Raw genomic sequence first — 17,647 nt, forward strand, 5'->3', positions numbered from 1 at the left:
TCTTCCTCTACATCTCTTTCCCAGGAATCCCAAAGGTCCCACTTCAGTCCCTCTGCCCATAGCTGCTGGCTCTTTATTGACCTGTTAAAAAAAAAAAAACAACTGTTGGCAGGGACCTGCAGCAGACGTGTGAACTTCCATGTAAGCACAAATCAAACCCCCAACACATGGCAGACTTGTCCCCGCCCTCCTGGTCTCCCAGATTGTCACCTGGGTGTTGGGTGTCCAAACTCAGGCCCCTGTGCGTTCCCAGTCAGCACGCACGCCTGCACACTGAGCGTTCCTCAAAGCATCTCTAGAGCTTTCAATTTTATGAAGATAAAATGCGTTTGGATTATTATAAATATCTACATTAGCTCCAATACCATCACAATTCTGTTTAGGAAATTCCAACTATAAAGTTTAAATCATAAGCCAGGTTTGCAAGAATGCTTTTCCTTCACTTGAAACTCTTATTTTTTTAATATGCTTCGCAAATGAGGTAAAGAGGAAATTTAGAAAAAAAGTTTTTTACTGGCTTTGAAAAAAAAATGAAGTTTTCAGATGTCTTTTGGTCTATTGTCTGTCACAACAAATTCTCAGTAGATGAGTCACCTTCGTAGGATCATATTCACAGAATTAAAATAATGACACAAAATAATAATGAGATGAAACTATTTGTTTTTATTGTGTTTTTGTTTTTAAATATTTTATTAGTTCCTTGAAATTTTCATTAGCATATTTTGATCATATTCACTCTCCTTCCTCAACTTTTCCCAGGTTCAGCCCACTTCCTTACTCTTCCAACTTTCGGTTTCTTAAAAAAAAGAAACTAAGATCAATTTATGCTGCTCAAATATTTTAATAGCAGCTTGTTTCAGGGTGGGATTATCCCTTCTCCATGATGAGAGTTCCTCTTGCTTTGGGTCTTGTTCATGCTGTCACAACTACTACAAATTGTGTCTTTACCCTACAATTAGTTTCCTTGTAGTCATCCACAGCCTCTGCCTTTTAGTATCTTTCTACTCTTACTTCCACAGCGTGAGCTTTGGAAGGAGGTGGGCACAGTACATATGTTCCGTTTAGGGCTGGCCATTCCACAGTCTCGTGCCTAGTATGGACGTCTGTGTTAATCACTATCTACTGTGATACAAACTTTTGTAACGAGGAATGAGAGGTACAGTAGCCAGTGGGCATAGCGAGTCAGTAGGAGTTGGTTAGCATTGTGTCCACTTAGCAACACGTTATCAGTAGATCCTCCCCTAGAGACAGGTAAATTTCATCTTGCAGAATGTGGCAGCTGGAAAGTGGTTGGTTATTCCTCTAGCGTTAGTACCACTATTGCACCAGGGGGCATGTCTTGGCAGTCATCATCGTATCTGATACAGGTCACAGTTGAGTAAGATGAATGATTTCTTTTATCCTTCAGTAATATGGATAGAACCTTCTAGCACTAAGCTAGCCAGTAAAAATGAAGCATTTAGGTCAATCCTACTAGGTGTCTCAGTGTTTTATGACTTACGTGTGTGGTATTTTCAGCAACAGAGTCATATTGTCAAGTTCTGAAAGGTAACCAAGAGTACTGATAGAGAATATCTTGTAATGTTCAGAGCTCCTTAGGATCTCACTGATGACAGCTCTTAAAGAAGCTGCCCATCCCTGGCCCTGGGCTTATTTATTTGTTAGCTTGCCTTGTCTAGTAGGGACATTGTTTAAGGTAACTCCATTTTAAAACCTTCTGTATGTATAAATATATATACATATACATTGGGAGATTCTACAGTGATATATTTCTATATGGCATTTAAGAAAAGGTCTTTAATATTATATATACCATCTGCTACCCTATAATCCCCACTTCCGCTCAAATTTAACATTTTCTGTTCCATTAATCCCACTTAGCACTTTATACCGATGCACTGCATCTAATTTTTCTTAAAAGCTCCTCCCCATGTCTCCTAGTAATTTCCTGACTTCTGTGGATATTTCAAATAAAACACACACATCTGAAGATTCAAAGGTAGCATTCATAAATAAGAGAAAACATGTGATACTTGTCTTTACTTGTCTTTCTGGCCTGAATTACTTCATTCATAGCGATTGCTTCCAGACTCATCCATTTACCTGTTAATTTCATTTGTCTTAAAAGCAGAATGATATTCAATAATGTAAATATACTACAATTTTATTTTCCATTTGTCAGTTGGTGGGCATCTAGGCTGTTTTGATTTTATAGCTATTATAAATAGTGAATATTGATGAGTAGACATCTCTATAGTCGGATATAGAGTTCTTTGGTTTTATGCCCAAGAGTGCTATGCTGAGTTATGTGGTAGATATGCTTTAAGTTCTGTGAGGAATCTCAGTGGTGATAGTCACAGTGATTGTATCAGTGTCTTTCTCACCAGCAGTGAATAAATGTCCCTCTTTCTCCCTATCTATGTCAGCATTTGTCGTTTATGTTTGCTTTTTACTTTAGGAACTATAACTACTATAAGGTGAAATTTCAAAAAAATTTCATTTTCACTTTTCTGGTGGCTAAGAATGTTGACTATTAAAAATAGTTTAAGTATTTGTGTTTTGAGAGCCAAAGTTTTTTTCCCAGTTTTTAATTTGAGATTTTTATGTTCTTAGTGTTTAATTGCTTTGATTCTTTATACAGTTTAGATATTAATCCTTTGTTAGATACATAGCTGATAAAGACTTTTCCCCATTCTGTAGGTTGCTCCTTTAATGGAGTGATGATGTCCTCTGCTACATAAAAAGTCAATGTTTATGATTAAAATTTCATTTCCCCTCCTCTGGGAATGGAGAAATCATAAGACACCTGTTGAAAAAGATTTATTTATTTATTTATTTATTTATTTATTTATTTATTTATTTAATGTATGTGAGTACACTCTCACTCTCTTCACACACACCAGAAGAGGGCATCAAATCCCATCACAGATGGTTGTGAGCCACCATGTGGTTGCTGGGATTTGAACTCAGGACCTTTGGAGGAGCAGTCAGTGTTCTTAACCCCTGAGCCCTCTCTCCAGCCCCATGGGACACTTTTTAACTTCCTAACACTTTTCATGTATACTACTCAGGAACTTGCTCTAATTAATTTTGTCTAAAAAGATTGTAGATTAATATAAGGATGAAAAGAAAATCAGGAGATAAAACAGGTGGTAAAGCTTCATCAGCTTGCAGGACCCTTCGCGGTAGGAACGAGTTGTGAAGCAGGGCTGAGAATGAGCTCAGTTCTATTCTCCATGTCTTTTCCCACTCAAGCCTGCATGACTTTTGGAGTTGACCCAATCAGGACGACAGGGCAATGAAGAAACGACAGATGTGCTCATTGAAAAGTCAGGATCAACGTGTGAACTGTGTGCTCTGATGGAGACACCAGCGGCGGTCCAGAAACTCAGCACACTTAGGAAGCATGAATGAAGAGGGGGGGTGGCTAATCCGTGCGTGTGTGTGTGCGTGTGTGCGTGTGTGTGCGTGTGTGCGTGTGTGCGTGTGTGCGTGTGTGCGTGTGTGTGCGTGTGTGCGTGCGTGTGTGTGTATGTGCGTGTGTGTGTGCGTGCGTGCGTGTGTGTGCGTGTGCGTGTGCGTGTGTGTGTAGCTGACTCAGGCTGCAGTTATCTTTGAGGAGAAAGCTGCACCCGATGCCTTCTGCATAAACTGTCAACATCTGTACTTACACCAACAGAAGGCCATGTGCATGTTAGTAATAAACATTCACTCCAGACTTCATTCGTCTCTCATGTCTCCTCATTTCTTATTACTTAGATGTTCAGGGTGTCTTTACTTTTAATACCAAGGTGTTCTGTTGAATGTTCAATACCAGACTGTAAGGATGACAGAAAGGAAGAACCAACAGCCACTTTGCCCAATAACAGCTCACCATCAAGGATAGTTCTCGTAATATTAGCAGTGGGGTTGATTTGCCCCTAAGACTTTTGGATTTCTAAGGGTGTGCCAATGTAGTTGGCAATGTAATCTGAAGTATTGCCTTTCAAACACCCTGGCAGTGGATTTCAATTGATTACCAATTATATTTGCTTTCAGTATAAGAGCTGCTGTCACACATATGTGTTGATAATCTGTGTAACATATCAAATCTTGTCTGGTCTCAGGGCTGCAACCCTCCTTTATCCACACTGAGTGCACTGAGATCAGCAATTGACTGGTAATATTAAAAAGGTTGGTGACAGCTACCAATTTCCATTGTTTCGTACAGATCCTTTGTCTAGATGAGATTGGGTGAAAGTCATCATAATGTACCATTACTTCTCTGAACTATTGAATGGTGGACTATTGAATGACATTATTGTCACTAATATTTGTGTGTGTGAGTGGTGTCAATAAGCAATGTCTTCAGGGAGCATAGCCCGGTGCCTGTTAAAAACTAAGCTTTCTAGGGTTTTTCAGTGAGGGTGTGTGATGAGAGCCATTATATACTGTGGAGGTCTCAAGTTCTAGGGTTTCTGTTTTTTTTTCATATTTAACATGGCTACCATTCCATAGCAGGGTGGCTCTCCAGGTCTCTTTTAAAGGAATGCTCCAAGGAAAAACATTTGGGCAAAGTTATAGTCCACTCCAAATAGTTAAATGGAGCCCATTGGGACTTCTTGTTGTTAGAGGAGTGTCCCCAACAAATGTACAGAGTCATCAATACAAACAGGTGACCAAGCCACTGGGTGAATACATAGATCCAGATGGATCCTCTTGGAACTAGAGTTATGTGCATGGTCACAATCACCAGACATATCAGAAATAAAACCCCTGGGATATTTCCCAACCCCAGACCTCATGCTCCTTCCTCTGACATTGACATTTGGTTTTGATTCTGTGGATCAGGTTGCCCCCAAACAGGAGAGCAGTTAAAACCATTAGCATCTCCATCTGGATCTCTTGCCCTAAAGATCTTGCTGTCAAGGAGTAAGTTTACTCTCCTTAACCCTTGCTGCGACCCACATCCTTCAATTCTGCCTTGGGTCTGAAGAATGAATTGTCATTGTCCCTTTCCTCAGTAGGAGTGTCTGGGCATGTCTTCTCAACATAGTCTAAACATGGATGCAGTCATAATGTTTTTACCTTTTCCCACAGTTCCTCAAAATCCACCTTAAAGCATAAACTGTCTTATCTCCAGGTTCTCCCCATCCTGACTTACAGAGATGTTTTTCTTTATGCACTTGCACTGGCCTCTGCAGTTTCCCCTGGCCTGACCAATGTGTGTTCCCTGCAGTTGAGGACCCACACTGGATATCACTTGCCTCAGCCTGCAGGGCTTTGGAATGAAGTGACAGGTGTATAAACAGAAAAGCTGGGATCGGGTGGGTCGTGTGCTTTGATGGAGATGTACCAGCAACAGCCATCCAACTCAGAACTTGTTAGATCCAGGTGAACAAGATGGAGGTGTGCTAACTAATCCTGACAGGGAGTCTCTGGAGGGGTGCAGTCTCAGCCTGTATTCATCCTGGAGGAGGAAGCTGTGGCTGATACTTTCTGCACATGTTGCCAACATTCATACTTCAACATGGGGAGGCTTTACCATTCCTCTAAGCTTGACGCAAGGGACATCTTGCCACTCCTCTAGCCTATCCCAGGGAAGTTCGTGCCATTTCCATGAATCACTGGGGTCCTTGACATGGCTGTGCTCATGTCAGTAACACAGGTTCCCTCAAGACTTCTTCCACTCCCCACATTTTCTGGTTCAATTGAATGCCCCAGAGTTGATCATTCCCAGTTTAAGCAATATTCAGAATGCTATTTTGTGATTAGTTTTATTCTCAAATGCAGAATGATTAATGCATATTAAGTTTTATATAGTAAGCTCTTGGGAGATTAGAAAGGACATTTTTTGTGAAAACATTTATACTTCAGTTGAAAATTTCAACTAAAAAATAAAAGATGTAGGAGAAGCAGAACTTTTAGAGTAATTGTTGGACTAAGAAAGGAAACATATTCAGGTTGAGTATCTTTGAGTGCTATTTAAGAATGATCTGTCTTTACGTCATCTGATTGATATGATTTTTTCTTGCTTTTGTACATTTCAGGACTGGATCATAGCACCAGAAGGATATGCAGCATTTTATTGCGATGGAGAATGTTCTTTTCCACTTAACGCCCACATGAATGCCACTAACCATGCCATAGTCCAGACTCTGGTATGTTCTATGCTTGTGGGACAAAAAATGGCTTATAATGCAAACAAAGTATAGAGTTGCTTTAGAGAAAATCTAATTATCAACCTCAAGTTCTTAAATTCCTTTGTAACTTGTAGCTGGGGTAACAATTGTGGGTAGAGTAAGAAATTAAGATTGACTTAAATCAATAATCCTGGTCTCGGAATTGGTACAAATTCAGCTGGAAAAACTGAAGTAATTAAATAGTGTTGCTGCCCTGCATAGATTTTATTACTACACGGTGATTAGCCAGATGAGTTTTTAAACTAGAAATTCACTAGTACTCTTTACCGAAACATTGAATAACAGCTCTGTGAACTTCATCTGAGAGATCTTGATATAATTATTTTAGGCAAGTTCTTGATATACTTTTGGACTATAGTCACTGAAAATACTGTATGAACAATAGAATAATTCCTATTGCTTTTTTCTTACCCTCACTTCCTCTTCTGTTATTTTTCAAAGGAAAATTACCTTCCTGTTTTCTTCTTCCACACTTCCAGATATTTAGAAATGATTGAATTTCTAGTATCCTCCACATATACTTGTGAATAAGATAGGAACACGTTGACTTGGTGACATATCCTACCTTTCCAAGCATCCTGATGTGTCATTGGGATGGTCTCTGGAAATCAGCATCTCTTAGGAGGTGCACTAGATGATGTTATAGGATTGCTATTTAGTGTCTGGGTCAATATGAGAACCATGATTATGTATCTTGGAGAAAAAGAAGAGAACGCGACTTTAGAATCATGAAGCTGTGATAGAAGTATGGTTGTTTTGCTGAGGGCAGAATGATGCTATCGCTTGAGAGGGGCTTATTTAGGAAGTTGCTCCAAACTCTTAGAATTTGCAATTGACCTTGAGATTTCACCTTTCCCCTTCATCCTTTTAAGCTCAAAAGCTGATGGACAGAGTAGCTAGTTTCTAAGTAAGGATTCGTATAGATATAATACAAAATATAATGTATAAACAGGCATATCAAGTACTAAATACATTGATGCTTACCTGGGATTACTCTCCTTTTGAAGATTCATTTTTACTCAGGGAAGATGTTCTGCAGTACCCCTGGAGCTGGGCTTACAAATGGTTGGGGGCCTCCCATCCTGGGTTCTGGGATCTGAACCCCTGCAAAAAGAATATGCTCTCTTACCCACTGAGCCTCCTGTCCGGTCCCATGCCCAGTTTTTCACTTTCGTGCTTGTTTTGAGCGCTGGGGAATCAAACTCAGGACTCCATGCTTTCAGAGCAAGCGTTTTACCAACTGAGCCATTTTCCTGCCCCCCTCACACTCGTCTGCTAGGTCAGTTCTCTCTTTTAGACTTAATCCTCCTTTGCTTGATCCTTACATTGGACTGCGCCTCGTACTCTGCTTTCTCATGAACTCAGCGTTCGCCATTCTGCAAGCTCATCACAGCACTCTCATCCTGCGGCTGACGGGTCTGGCCCTCCCGGTGTGCCTTTACCGCTTGGGTTTGTCACCTTTACCCCTCTCTCTGTACACTCACAAGCGTTACACAGGTGGCCCACAGTACATGTTAGCTGAGCTCGGGGGAGCCAATGGTGTATTTCCTGGGAAATCCTTTTCACTTCCTGGGATCACCCTTTACTTAAAGATACTGTAGACTAGCCTGTCCTGGAGTGCTTGTCTACGGTGGGTAAGCATGGATTTGATTAAAAACTTTAGAAACAAAATTGGGGAGAGGAAAAGAAAGCCAATTATTTCGATAGCCGCATATAAAATGTTCTTATCATGGGATAGGCTACTTTAATGATAGCATGTGAGGCATAAAGTAAGTCCCTGGGGAGATTGAAAGTCAGATGTGCTTTCTCATAAAGACATTCATTATGGGTTAGTATCCTTGAGCAATGGGAGCAGGCAGGCTCTGCGAAGAAGCTGTACCCAGACTTCTATTGGCCGACTGTGAGACATGCTACCGATCCAGCTTTTGAAGGGACAGTATGGCCACTATGTAGGAAGTGACATAGAGGAACAGCTGCTTTTAGTTTATGTGCTGAATGGTTTTATGTCACCTCGACACAGCTAGAATTGTGTCGGATTGCCTTGTGTCAAAGCCAGGGGTGCATTGTCTTGATGGATGATTGACATGGCAGGGTTCAGCTCAGTGTGGGTGGGCCACCTCTGGGTTGATGGGATGGGGTGCTAAGAGAGAGCAGGCTGAGCAAGCATGACGGGCAAGCCAGAAGGCAGCATCTCTCTGTGGCCTCTGCCTCAGCTCTGGCCTCCAGACTCCTGCCCTGACTTCCTTGGGTGGTGGACTACAGGCTGTAAAATGCAATAATCACTTTTCTCTCCAAGTTGCCTTGGGTTCACATTGCACTGGTGCAGCAATAGAATCTCTAATAAGACAGTTTATAAAACAATGCTGCTCGATTTCTCAAAAAGGTCTTGATCCATTTTTGTTTTCATTTGTATGCCTGAGTAAGAAGACTGAACTCTGCTTCTTTAGACATATATTCAGTGTATCAAAGTTCTCTCAGGCTAAGCATGACTACTAATAAAGTCAAATCGTCCTCTTTCCTGATTTACTTGATGTTTTTTCTTGTAAATATATAAATAAGTCTTTTTGTTTTTATGGCTATAGTCTAGAAGTATTAAAGGAAAAGCAAAAGAAATCTTGACATGGAGTTTGAAGACTGTTCTCTGTCTCGATTATTGCCCTGCTATATTAGACACATCATTATAAAACTCGAGTTCCATGGACAAGCTTGACTTTAGTGTTTCTGGTATTGGGAATGTTTCTACATTTGTTCTGTGAAAGATATGGAACAAGACAGGCATGCTCTTTGTTAAAGACCATGCTAGCGGCTAATACATTCGGAGAATCATTCGAGAACAATCCATTTTGTTTGGAGTCGCTGCTTATTAAGGCTGCCAAGGCCACCGAAACCTGGGGCTTATCCGTCATGCCTGTGAGGGTTATGGGCGATAAGGCTGATGAGGAATATGACCCGCATCTGAAATCCGGAAAAGCTCTCCAACTTTTAGTTTTGTGAGGTCTTAGGAAATTTCAAGGTCATGTGGGATCATTCATTTGTCCTGGGTTTCTGCTCACACGTAGGCCTCTTAGACTATTTCAGCCAGAACACTGTGAAGCCAAAATTTTAAGAGGCTGTGTTTGCTCTTTTGTAGATCCCTTAAGGCTCCTCATGGGGACTTCCCATAAACTCCTTTGGGGAAAGGGCCGGAGTAGGTGGGAGCCATATTCTGACTTCTAGCTCAACTAGTATAACTTAAGGCAAACTCCCAGCGTGATTGAAATGAGCCCCAAGTTTTTATTTAAGCATTGCACTTTTCCACGCGGCTACGTTTTCAATCTCTCAAGGAGAATGGATATTCAATTTGTGAACTATCTGGACCCCTTGCTTCAGTTTCAGCTTGCTTTTTGGCAGTTTTCTGCGGAGTGTACAGGGAAAGGAAAACAATGTTAAACTCCCATCAGTCTTGAAATCATGGCTCTAAGACAAGTACTAGATTTTTTTTTTTAATTCTTTTCCTCTCATATATAACATCAACACCATAGTTCCCCTTCCTCACAGCCCCTCCCTCACCTCTTCCCTTCCCCCACCTCCTCTCTCCCACAGATCCACTCCTTCTGTTTCTCAGAGAGAGAGAGAGAGAGAGAGAGAGAGAGAGAGAGAGAGAGAGAGAGAGAGAGAGAGAGAGATCTCTCCCAGGGATATTCATTGAACCTGACCTAACAAGACTGGGCATGAACCCTCACATCATGGTTGGCTATAACAATCCAGTAGGAGGAAAAGGGTCCCAAGTTCAGGCAAAACAAATATAGATTTTATTTCATTGTGGTTTTTAGCTTATCTTTCCCATGGAAGAGTAAAAGTTGGCACAACGTTTACGATGTATCGTTTAACTATCCTGTTACAATATTTTGCAGACTTAGAACTTTCTGTAAGCCACGTGTGTCTTCACCGGCTTGAGCCTATAGCTTCTGTTACTCTGGTAGTGCATGTAGAAGACACTGGGTCAATTTCAGGCAGGACAATACAAAATTCTAAGCTTTTCCCTCAGAAAAATTCTGCTGAATATTACTTACAGAGATTGCATTATTTGATGAACTATATTTCAAGATCCCCCGCCCCGCAGCTTACTTAGAGCTGTTGGTTTGATTCTTATTGACTGGTGATTGAGGATAGGTCCTGTCTAGCAGCTCCCAGCCCAGTCATCTAGTGGGTGTAAAGGAGGCAGGCAATGATTCCCTCGTCAAAGAGTTGTGATATCAACATCATATTCTTAAAGATGTAAATAAAATGCTTACCCCATTTCTCTAAAAGACACATTTTCTTTCTTTTTTCTTTCCTTCTCTTTTTGCCAGGTACACCTGATGTTTCCTGACCATGTTCCCAAGCCCTGTTGTGCTCCAACCAAACTAAATGCCATCTCGGTCCTGTACTTTGATGACAGCTCCAATGTAATTTTGAAAAAGTACAGAAATATGGTAGTCCGTTCATGTGGCTGCCACTAGCTGGACATTCTTGTGACAACAACGAAACAGATCTGTGTTATGTTTATGACCACAATAAAAAGCAGGGAAATGGGGAATTTCCTAAAATCGATCTGGGTCATTTCATCTCTATGTATGATAATCATGTATATACACTTCTTATTTATTTAAAATGATATATTCTCTTTTGGATGCCTTACCAGTAAAATCTGTTAAAGATCCCCATATTATATAATAGATTCCTATTCTAGCTTTCGTTGGGGTGTGATGAGTCCAGTTTAATTCTATGCCAACATTTTTCTCAATGCTAATATAAATGATTTTCTGATATTAAGTAGAACTCCTCTGAGAGTTTAATGTTGAAGGGAAATGAATGCATTTGACATGTTGCACTAACTCAAACTAGAAAGAAAGTTGCTAACAGCCAAAATTATAAAAACCACATTGTTTACCATTTGTGCTTCTTTGGCAAAGGTAAAGGTTGAACTGGATTTGAATTAGTGAACGGTAGGCTGGGCACAGAGGTTGGAAGACTGCGTAATTCTTTTAAGTGTTCCCTTTGATGGCGTTGGTGGGACTCTCGCAGCGTGCTGCTCCTTGCTTCTGACCGGCAGATTTTGTTCTGTTTTTGCAAGAAGGCGGGAGCTTCAGGCTTGGGTCTAGGTCCACCTGGTTCCAAACTGACACTCCAAAGTACAATACAACCTTACCTCAATGAACCGGCCCGACCATTGTCTACAACACTACCGCAACAGTGGGTTTCTTTCTTGTTTCAAACGTAAGCCAAAGTTAAAGAGATAATCGCATGTGCTCCACTTCACTCCCTACAGACAAGAGTCACATCATGCAAAAAATGTGCTGGGACTCGTCACGCCAACACAGTCTCTTGCTGTCCTTTATAATGGACGTTACCAGCTGATGTGCTATAAGGGACTGTATTCTGGGTGAGAGCGTTGACATTAAGCTGAAAGAAAAAAGTCACCAAATGGCTTTGACAGAACCATCATTTTAAAAAAGCTAAATGCCGTTTCTCCATGTTTTTTGAGAAGAAGCTCAGTGAAAAACCCAATTTTACAAAGGGATTTTGGAAACCTTCCTCCTAGCATGAATAAGTACGATAGGGACAGTTCTGGGGTGGTGTGAAAGAGTGTGTGTGTGTGTGTGTGTGTGTGTGTGTGTGTGTCTGTGTGTGTGTGTGTGTCTGTGTGTGAATATGTGTGTCTGTGCATGTGTGCATGTGTGCATGTGTGTGTGGTGTGTGTGTGTATGTGTGCATTTGTGTGTATGTGTGTATGTGTGTGTATGTGTGAATGTGTGTGTGTGAATATGTATGTCTGTGCATGTATGCATATGTGTGTATGTGAATGTGTGTTTATGTGTGAATGTGTGTGTGTATGTGTGTATGTGTGTATGTATGTGCATGTGTGTGTGTGTGTGTGTGTGTGTGTGTGTGTGTGTGTGTGTGTGTGCACATGCCCATGCTTTTCTCTCTGATGTTTATTTATTTTATCTCTGTTGGAATGGTGACTGGTGACTAAGGTCTTTCTCCAGCCCACACTGAGACACACATATTCACACACACACACACACACAGACACACACACACACACACACACACACACACACACACACACACACACACTTTCTGAGGAGTGGGTCTAGTTGATCATTTACTACTGTTGTAAGCTCCATGGTAAGGCTTGTAGTAGTCGACTGAAAATGTCCACCACGAAGCACCATTTCTAATATACCGTTTATAGCTTTCAAGGGAGGACCCATTGTTAATAATCTCCAAACATTGTGGCTTGTTTGTAATTCAGATATTTTACAATGTTGTTTTAAAACAGTTTACAGTATAGAAACTATGGTATTAATGATATTGGGGGATGTGTTAAGTAATATATTTTTAGTTAATAAGTTAATAGTGTACCAATGAGGATAAGACTAGAGATTAAGAAATAGAATTCTATTATATTATTCTTTAAATGTACTACTTGAATATATGTTTACATTTAAAATATATTAAACTCATGATGCCAACCTCTGTTGCGGTTTGTGTGTGTGTATGTGTGTGGCATAGTTCTTTACTAAAAATGTAAATGCATCCTAGACTAAAATATTTATCAGATGCAAAATATTTTTAATTACATAGGTCATTAAATGCTTTCAGTTGATGATGCTCTTTTGTACTTCTCATAATTAACTCACTGAGTGCACAAAACAATCTCTGATTTATAGCTTTTTAAAAAAATTGTCTAAACTTTAAAGACATTTAAAATAGCAAGAATAATTAAGAATGGGAAAACATCTTATTTTTTCCTTGTTCATATAGAACAAGAAATTAGGAGGGGATAATAGGGACCGTGGAGATGACCCAGTGGGCTGCTTTGTGGATGTGTGAGGCGCTGAGTTCAGTCCCCGGAACCAGCTGGGTGCTGTGGTGTGCACGTACATTCTCAGTGCTGGGAAAATGGAGAATCACTGAGAGTTCCCAACCCACCCAGTTGGTGAGACTCAGGTCCCAGCGAAAGATCCTGTCTCAAAAACCAGCATTGGCATCTCCTCAGCAAGGATGCCCGAGTTGACCTCTGGCTTCCACATGTATGTGCGCTCATGCGTATCTGAAAACACAGGGGGCACACACACGCACACATGCATAGAAACACTCTAATTGACACCGACTCTGCATCTTCCAAAACTTACGTGTGTGTGCATTCACGATGGTCTCAAATAGTTGTCTCAAGTTCTTAATGCTATTTTAGTAATATTCTAGCTATTACCAGAAACAAAAAAAAAAATTAGTTTTTTTGGGTTTAAGTCTTTATAAGTAGCTAGGGTGCTGGCGTTTCTGTGGTTGGAAATGTTTCTACTTTACACGTGTTCTGCTTCGTGAAAGTGCTTTATCCAATTTGGAAAGAAGAGGACATAAATCATAAATATTCAAGTTTTTTTTTTAAAGAGAAACCAAGGCTAAAAAATTTCTGCATCGAGCTAAAGAAAACAGACTGAAAAAAATCAAAATTATTTTTCAACTGAAGAGCCATCACTTCATATTCCCTGTGTCATCGTCATCCAATCTGAGCCAGAGCCCGCTGGCGACTCACCAGTCTGGCAACTGTGATCTCTCAAGACATTTACAATGAATAATTCGCTTATGCTGTAGTGCTGCTCAGGGCAGCAGAAATCCTCCTTCTCAAACACAGGCAGCCACCGCTTGGCTGTCCAGTCTAGTGCTCCATCTATCTTTCAGATTCCGTCTTGAGTTACATGTTCTCCTGTGCTTTCCCACTCACCCTGTTTGAGGGGAGGCAAGCTGGAAATTCTGAAATGAGGAGTGAAGATACAGAGGCTGATAACGCAGGCGCATCACTGAGCCCACATCTGTGTTATATCAAGTTGGAGAAGATGAAAAGAGGAGAAAGCATGAAGAATTGTGAGCATGGCCAGTGTTTCCTCTTATTTAGGTATAAAGCAAGGCTACCCTTGCCTTAGGGATAAAGGTGGCCACTGCAGAAGGGACCAGGGCGCTCAGAAGATCAGCTCCACTGTGATACCCGTTGATGGCATCTGAACGACAGTGCTCTCAGAGAGGGAAATTAAGAGAACCCACAGCCCTTACAAATCACAAAATTCCAGAAAAGTAAAACCCCAAATTAAATTTTGCCCCTTGACTTTCAATTTTAACAAAAAGTCAATGTTTATACACAACTGAACTATACCTTCAGTTCTAGAAAGAGTGTGAGTGTGTGTGTGTGTGTGTGAGAGAGAGAGAGAGAGAGACAGACAGACAGAGAGACAGATAGACAGACAGAGACAGAGAGACAGAGAGACAAACAGACAGAGACAGAGACAGAAAGACTACACACACACACACACACACACACACACACACACACACACTCACACACACACACACCACACACACACACTCACACACACACCCTCCCACCCACCACACACACACACTCACACACACACACATTCACACACTCACACACACACACACACACACACACACACACACACACACACACACACACACACACACACACACAGAAGGATACTGCATTAGGTGCTTCACGACATTGACATTGCCAGTGCTGAAATAGAAGCTGACCTGACTTAGGGGATTGTGAGTAATAGTTTGTCCTTTCAGCATGCATGGCTACTAACGAATAGTGAAATACAGTAAAAGAGAATTTAAATTGTAGATTATATTTGTTTTCCTGAAAAATATCCCAGAAAGAGCAATTTTTAAAACTTGAGCTGCATGATCAGTAAGGTAGCTTAAGTTACAGAGTAATCATTATTCTGTCTGCAATAAGATATACCTACTTCCAGACGTGTATGTGTGTGTGTGTGTGTGTGTGTGTGTGTGTGTGTGTGTGTATTACTCTTTTTAAACATATGTATTTTGTTTAAAATAATTTTAAATTTAAATATATTTTGATAATATTCCAAGTCCTTCCAGATCCTCCCTCACCCCAACTTGAAGTTCTTTCTCAAAAAACACACATAAACCCAATAAAACAACAAAACCCCCAAACCAAGAAAACAAAATAAGACCACCTCTCCAAAACAAAAAACAAAAAACCAGCGAACTGTAATCAAATAAAAGCACACATTCACAAAACTGTGGAGTCCATTGTATGCTGGCCAATTCCTGCTAAGCAGGAGTGCCCTGGAGTGGTAGAAATACCGAGTGCCACTTTATTGGAGAAAACCTACTTTTTTTCTCCCAGTCGGTATAAATGACATTTCAGTTGTTAACATTTCCCCTAGTGGCTAGGCAGTTATTTCTCTAATCATTCATTCATTGAAAATATAATGAGATAAAACGAAAACCATCACACTGAGGTTGGACAGGACAAACCAAGAGAAGGAAAAAGAACCCAAGAGAAGACACAAGAATCAGAGATTTTATTAGTATGCTAGGGAATACCATAACAAATGCTGAATTGGAAGTCATAACATCTAAGCAGAGGACCTGATGCAGACTGCGCAGGTCCTGCACAGGCTGAGTTCCTGTGAGCATTGCTCATGTTGATTTAGAGGGCCTTGTTTTCTTGGTGTCCTCCGTCTCTTTTGGCTTTTATGCTCTTTCTACATCCTTTTCCTCATGATTCCCTGAGCTCTTAGGGGAGAGATTTGAGAGCGACATCCCCTTTAGGGCAGAGTGTTCCAAGGTTTTCAACTCTCTGCACAGTGTCTGGTCTCTGTATTCCTCTTTCTGCTGCAGGACGAAGCACCTCTGATAATGGTCGAGTAAGGTACTAATCTATAAAACACACTCTTAAACGCATTGCAAGGTTGTAAACAAAGGAAAGGCATTGTTAAAAGCAAGGAATAAATCCATGGAGGCCAGATGTAACAGGCTGATACAATTCAGTGAGTGGAGAGTCCACTGTGGCCTGCTTGTGAATTTGCACGATCCTCTGGTGAATCAAAAAATGCACTGGAGAAAGAACAGGAGGATCCAGTCTGGAGACGGCAGTGCCATCCCAGGTCCTTGAGGACCACCCACCAGAAACAGGTGAGGCTCATAGCCAGAAAGGCCTGCAGGAAGTACTCTGAGGGTTAAACGAAAGAACAAAGGTAGCACAAACCTGAGAGTTATCGAGCTGTTGAGTATATACTTGATAATATGTTAGCTGTTATGTGCTTTTTGAGGAGACCAAAATCTTACGTATGAAACATTTTAAATGGACTGATAGATCCAAGAAGGAAAAAAATGAAACTTTATCAGATGTGCTGATCTAGTGAGTTAGATGAACTAGAAGTTAGATCTGCAGACATCTTCCCTAAGACAACAGCGAGATAGATGAAGAGAGGGCAGTTCACCAGGGAACTGAGAGTGCTTATGTATCCAAGGATACCCTGCCATGTGCTTATTTCAGAGAACTGAAGGTACATTCTGGGCTAATAATTGGCCCATCAATCAAAGCTTGATACTCAAATTGGAAATCGGTCAACATATACTTCCTGTCTTTGAAATTTTGCGAAGAAAAAATAGTCATTTAGAGTTATGAATTTAGCCAAAATTATCTTCCAAAACCTTGGGCAATATAAAAACATTGCAAGGCAAATCAAGCAGGATGCTAAAAGAAAAGTTAGTATTAAAAGCAAAGCTGTTGCTAAAAGATGTACCTTAAAAAGAAGGAACAATTGTATTGTTTGAAATAGAGTTGAGATAGAATGAATGGCACTATCGTCATAAAAGACACATGCTGTGATGTCGGTGACTGAAGAGGATTTTTGTCGTTTGCTTGCTACAATGACTATCCTGAGATGGTAGATTATATAGTTTTGAGTTTTATCTAATTAATGATGGCTAAGCAAACATCTTCAGTTTTCTGCTCACAATTCACAGTGAAGTTTCCAGATCAAATCAGACCTGAAAACCAAAATGTACCATCTAGACCAGAGTCAGACGTTTCTATACAAAGTGTGCTGGGGCTGCAGAGAGGGCTCAGAGGTTAAGAGCACTGACTGCTTTTCCAGAGGTCCTGAGTTCCATTCCCAGCACCCACATGGTGGCTCACAACCATCTGTAGTGAGATCCGATGCCCTCTTCTGGTGTGTCTGAAGAGAGCAACAGGGTACTCATATACATAAAATAAATAAATCTTAAAAAACAGAAAACAAAGCTAATGACTTTTTAGGCTTTCGTGTTTCTGACGTAACAACTCAAACTTGCTTCTCTATTTTCAAAGTAGTTAAGGAAATTACTTCAAGGAAGGAAGATAGCTGTGTCATAGCAGAAACAAGGTATGGATGATGTTGGTCTCGAGCAAATTATTCTAATAGCCATTTTATATCAGCATGGGAGGTAGTCACAGTGTCATACAATGCAATCAGCTCACACAAATATAATAGGAAAGGAGAGGAAAGAAATGTGTGCAAAGGGTAAAACAGTACATACAGAAGCAGAGCAGAAAGGGGTCCAGATAATCATATAACGTTGAATGCAACCAGACTAAAGCGACCATTGCTGCCCTGGTTGTT

General features: G+C 40.7%; 1 protein-coding gene across 2 annotated transcripts in view; it reads left to right on the forward strand.

The window, feature by feature from the left end:
- The window catches only part of Bmp5 (bone morphogenetic protein 5), a 126,358-nt gene extending 115,695 nt beyond the window's left edge, over positions 1-10,663 (forward strand). The window contains exons 6-7 of one of the 2 annotated variants that reach the window (XM_032910196.1): positions 6,030-6,140; positions 10,514-10,663. In XM_032910196.1, the coding sequence (XP_032766087.1) occupies positions 6,030-6,140; positions 10,514-10,663 (261 nt within the window). The remainder of the gene's footprint in view (positions 1-6,029; positions 6,141-10,513) is intronic. The other variant, XM_032910197.1, reaches the window with a different exon arrangement.
- Positions 10,664-17,647: the final 6,984 nt, after the last annotated feature.

Source organism: Rattus rattus, chromosome 8, assembly GCF_011064425.1.
Source record: "Rattus rattus isolate New Zealand chromosome 8, Rrattus_CSIRO_v1, whole genome shotgun sequence".
NCBI classification, from domain to species: Eukaryota; Metazoa; Chordata; class Mammalia; order Rodentia; family Muridae; genus Rattus; species Rattus rattus.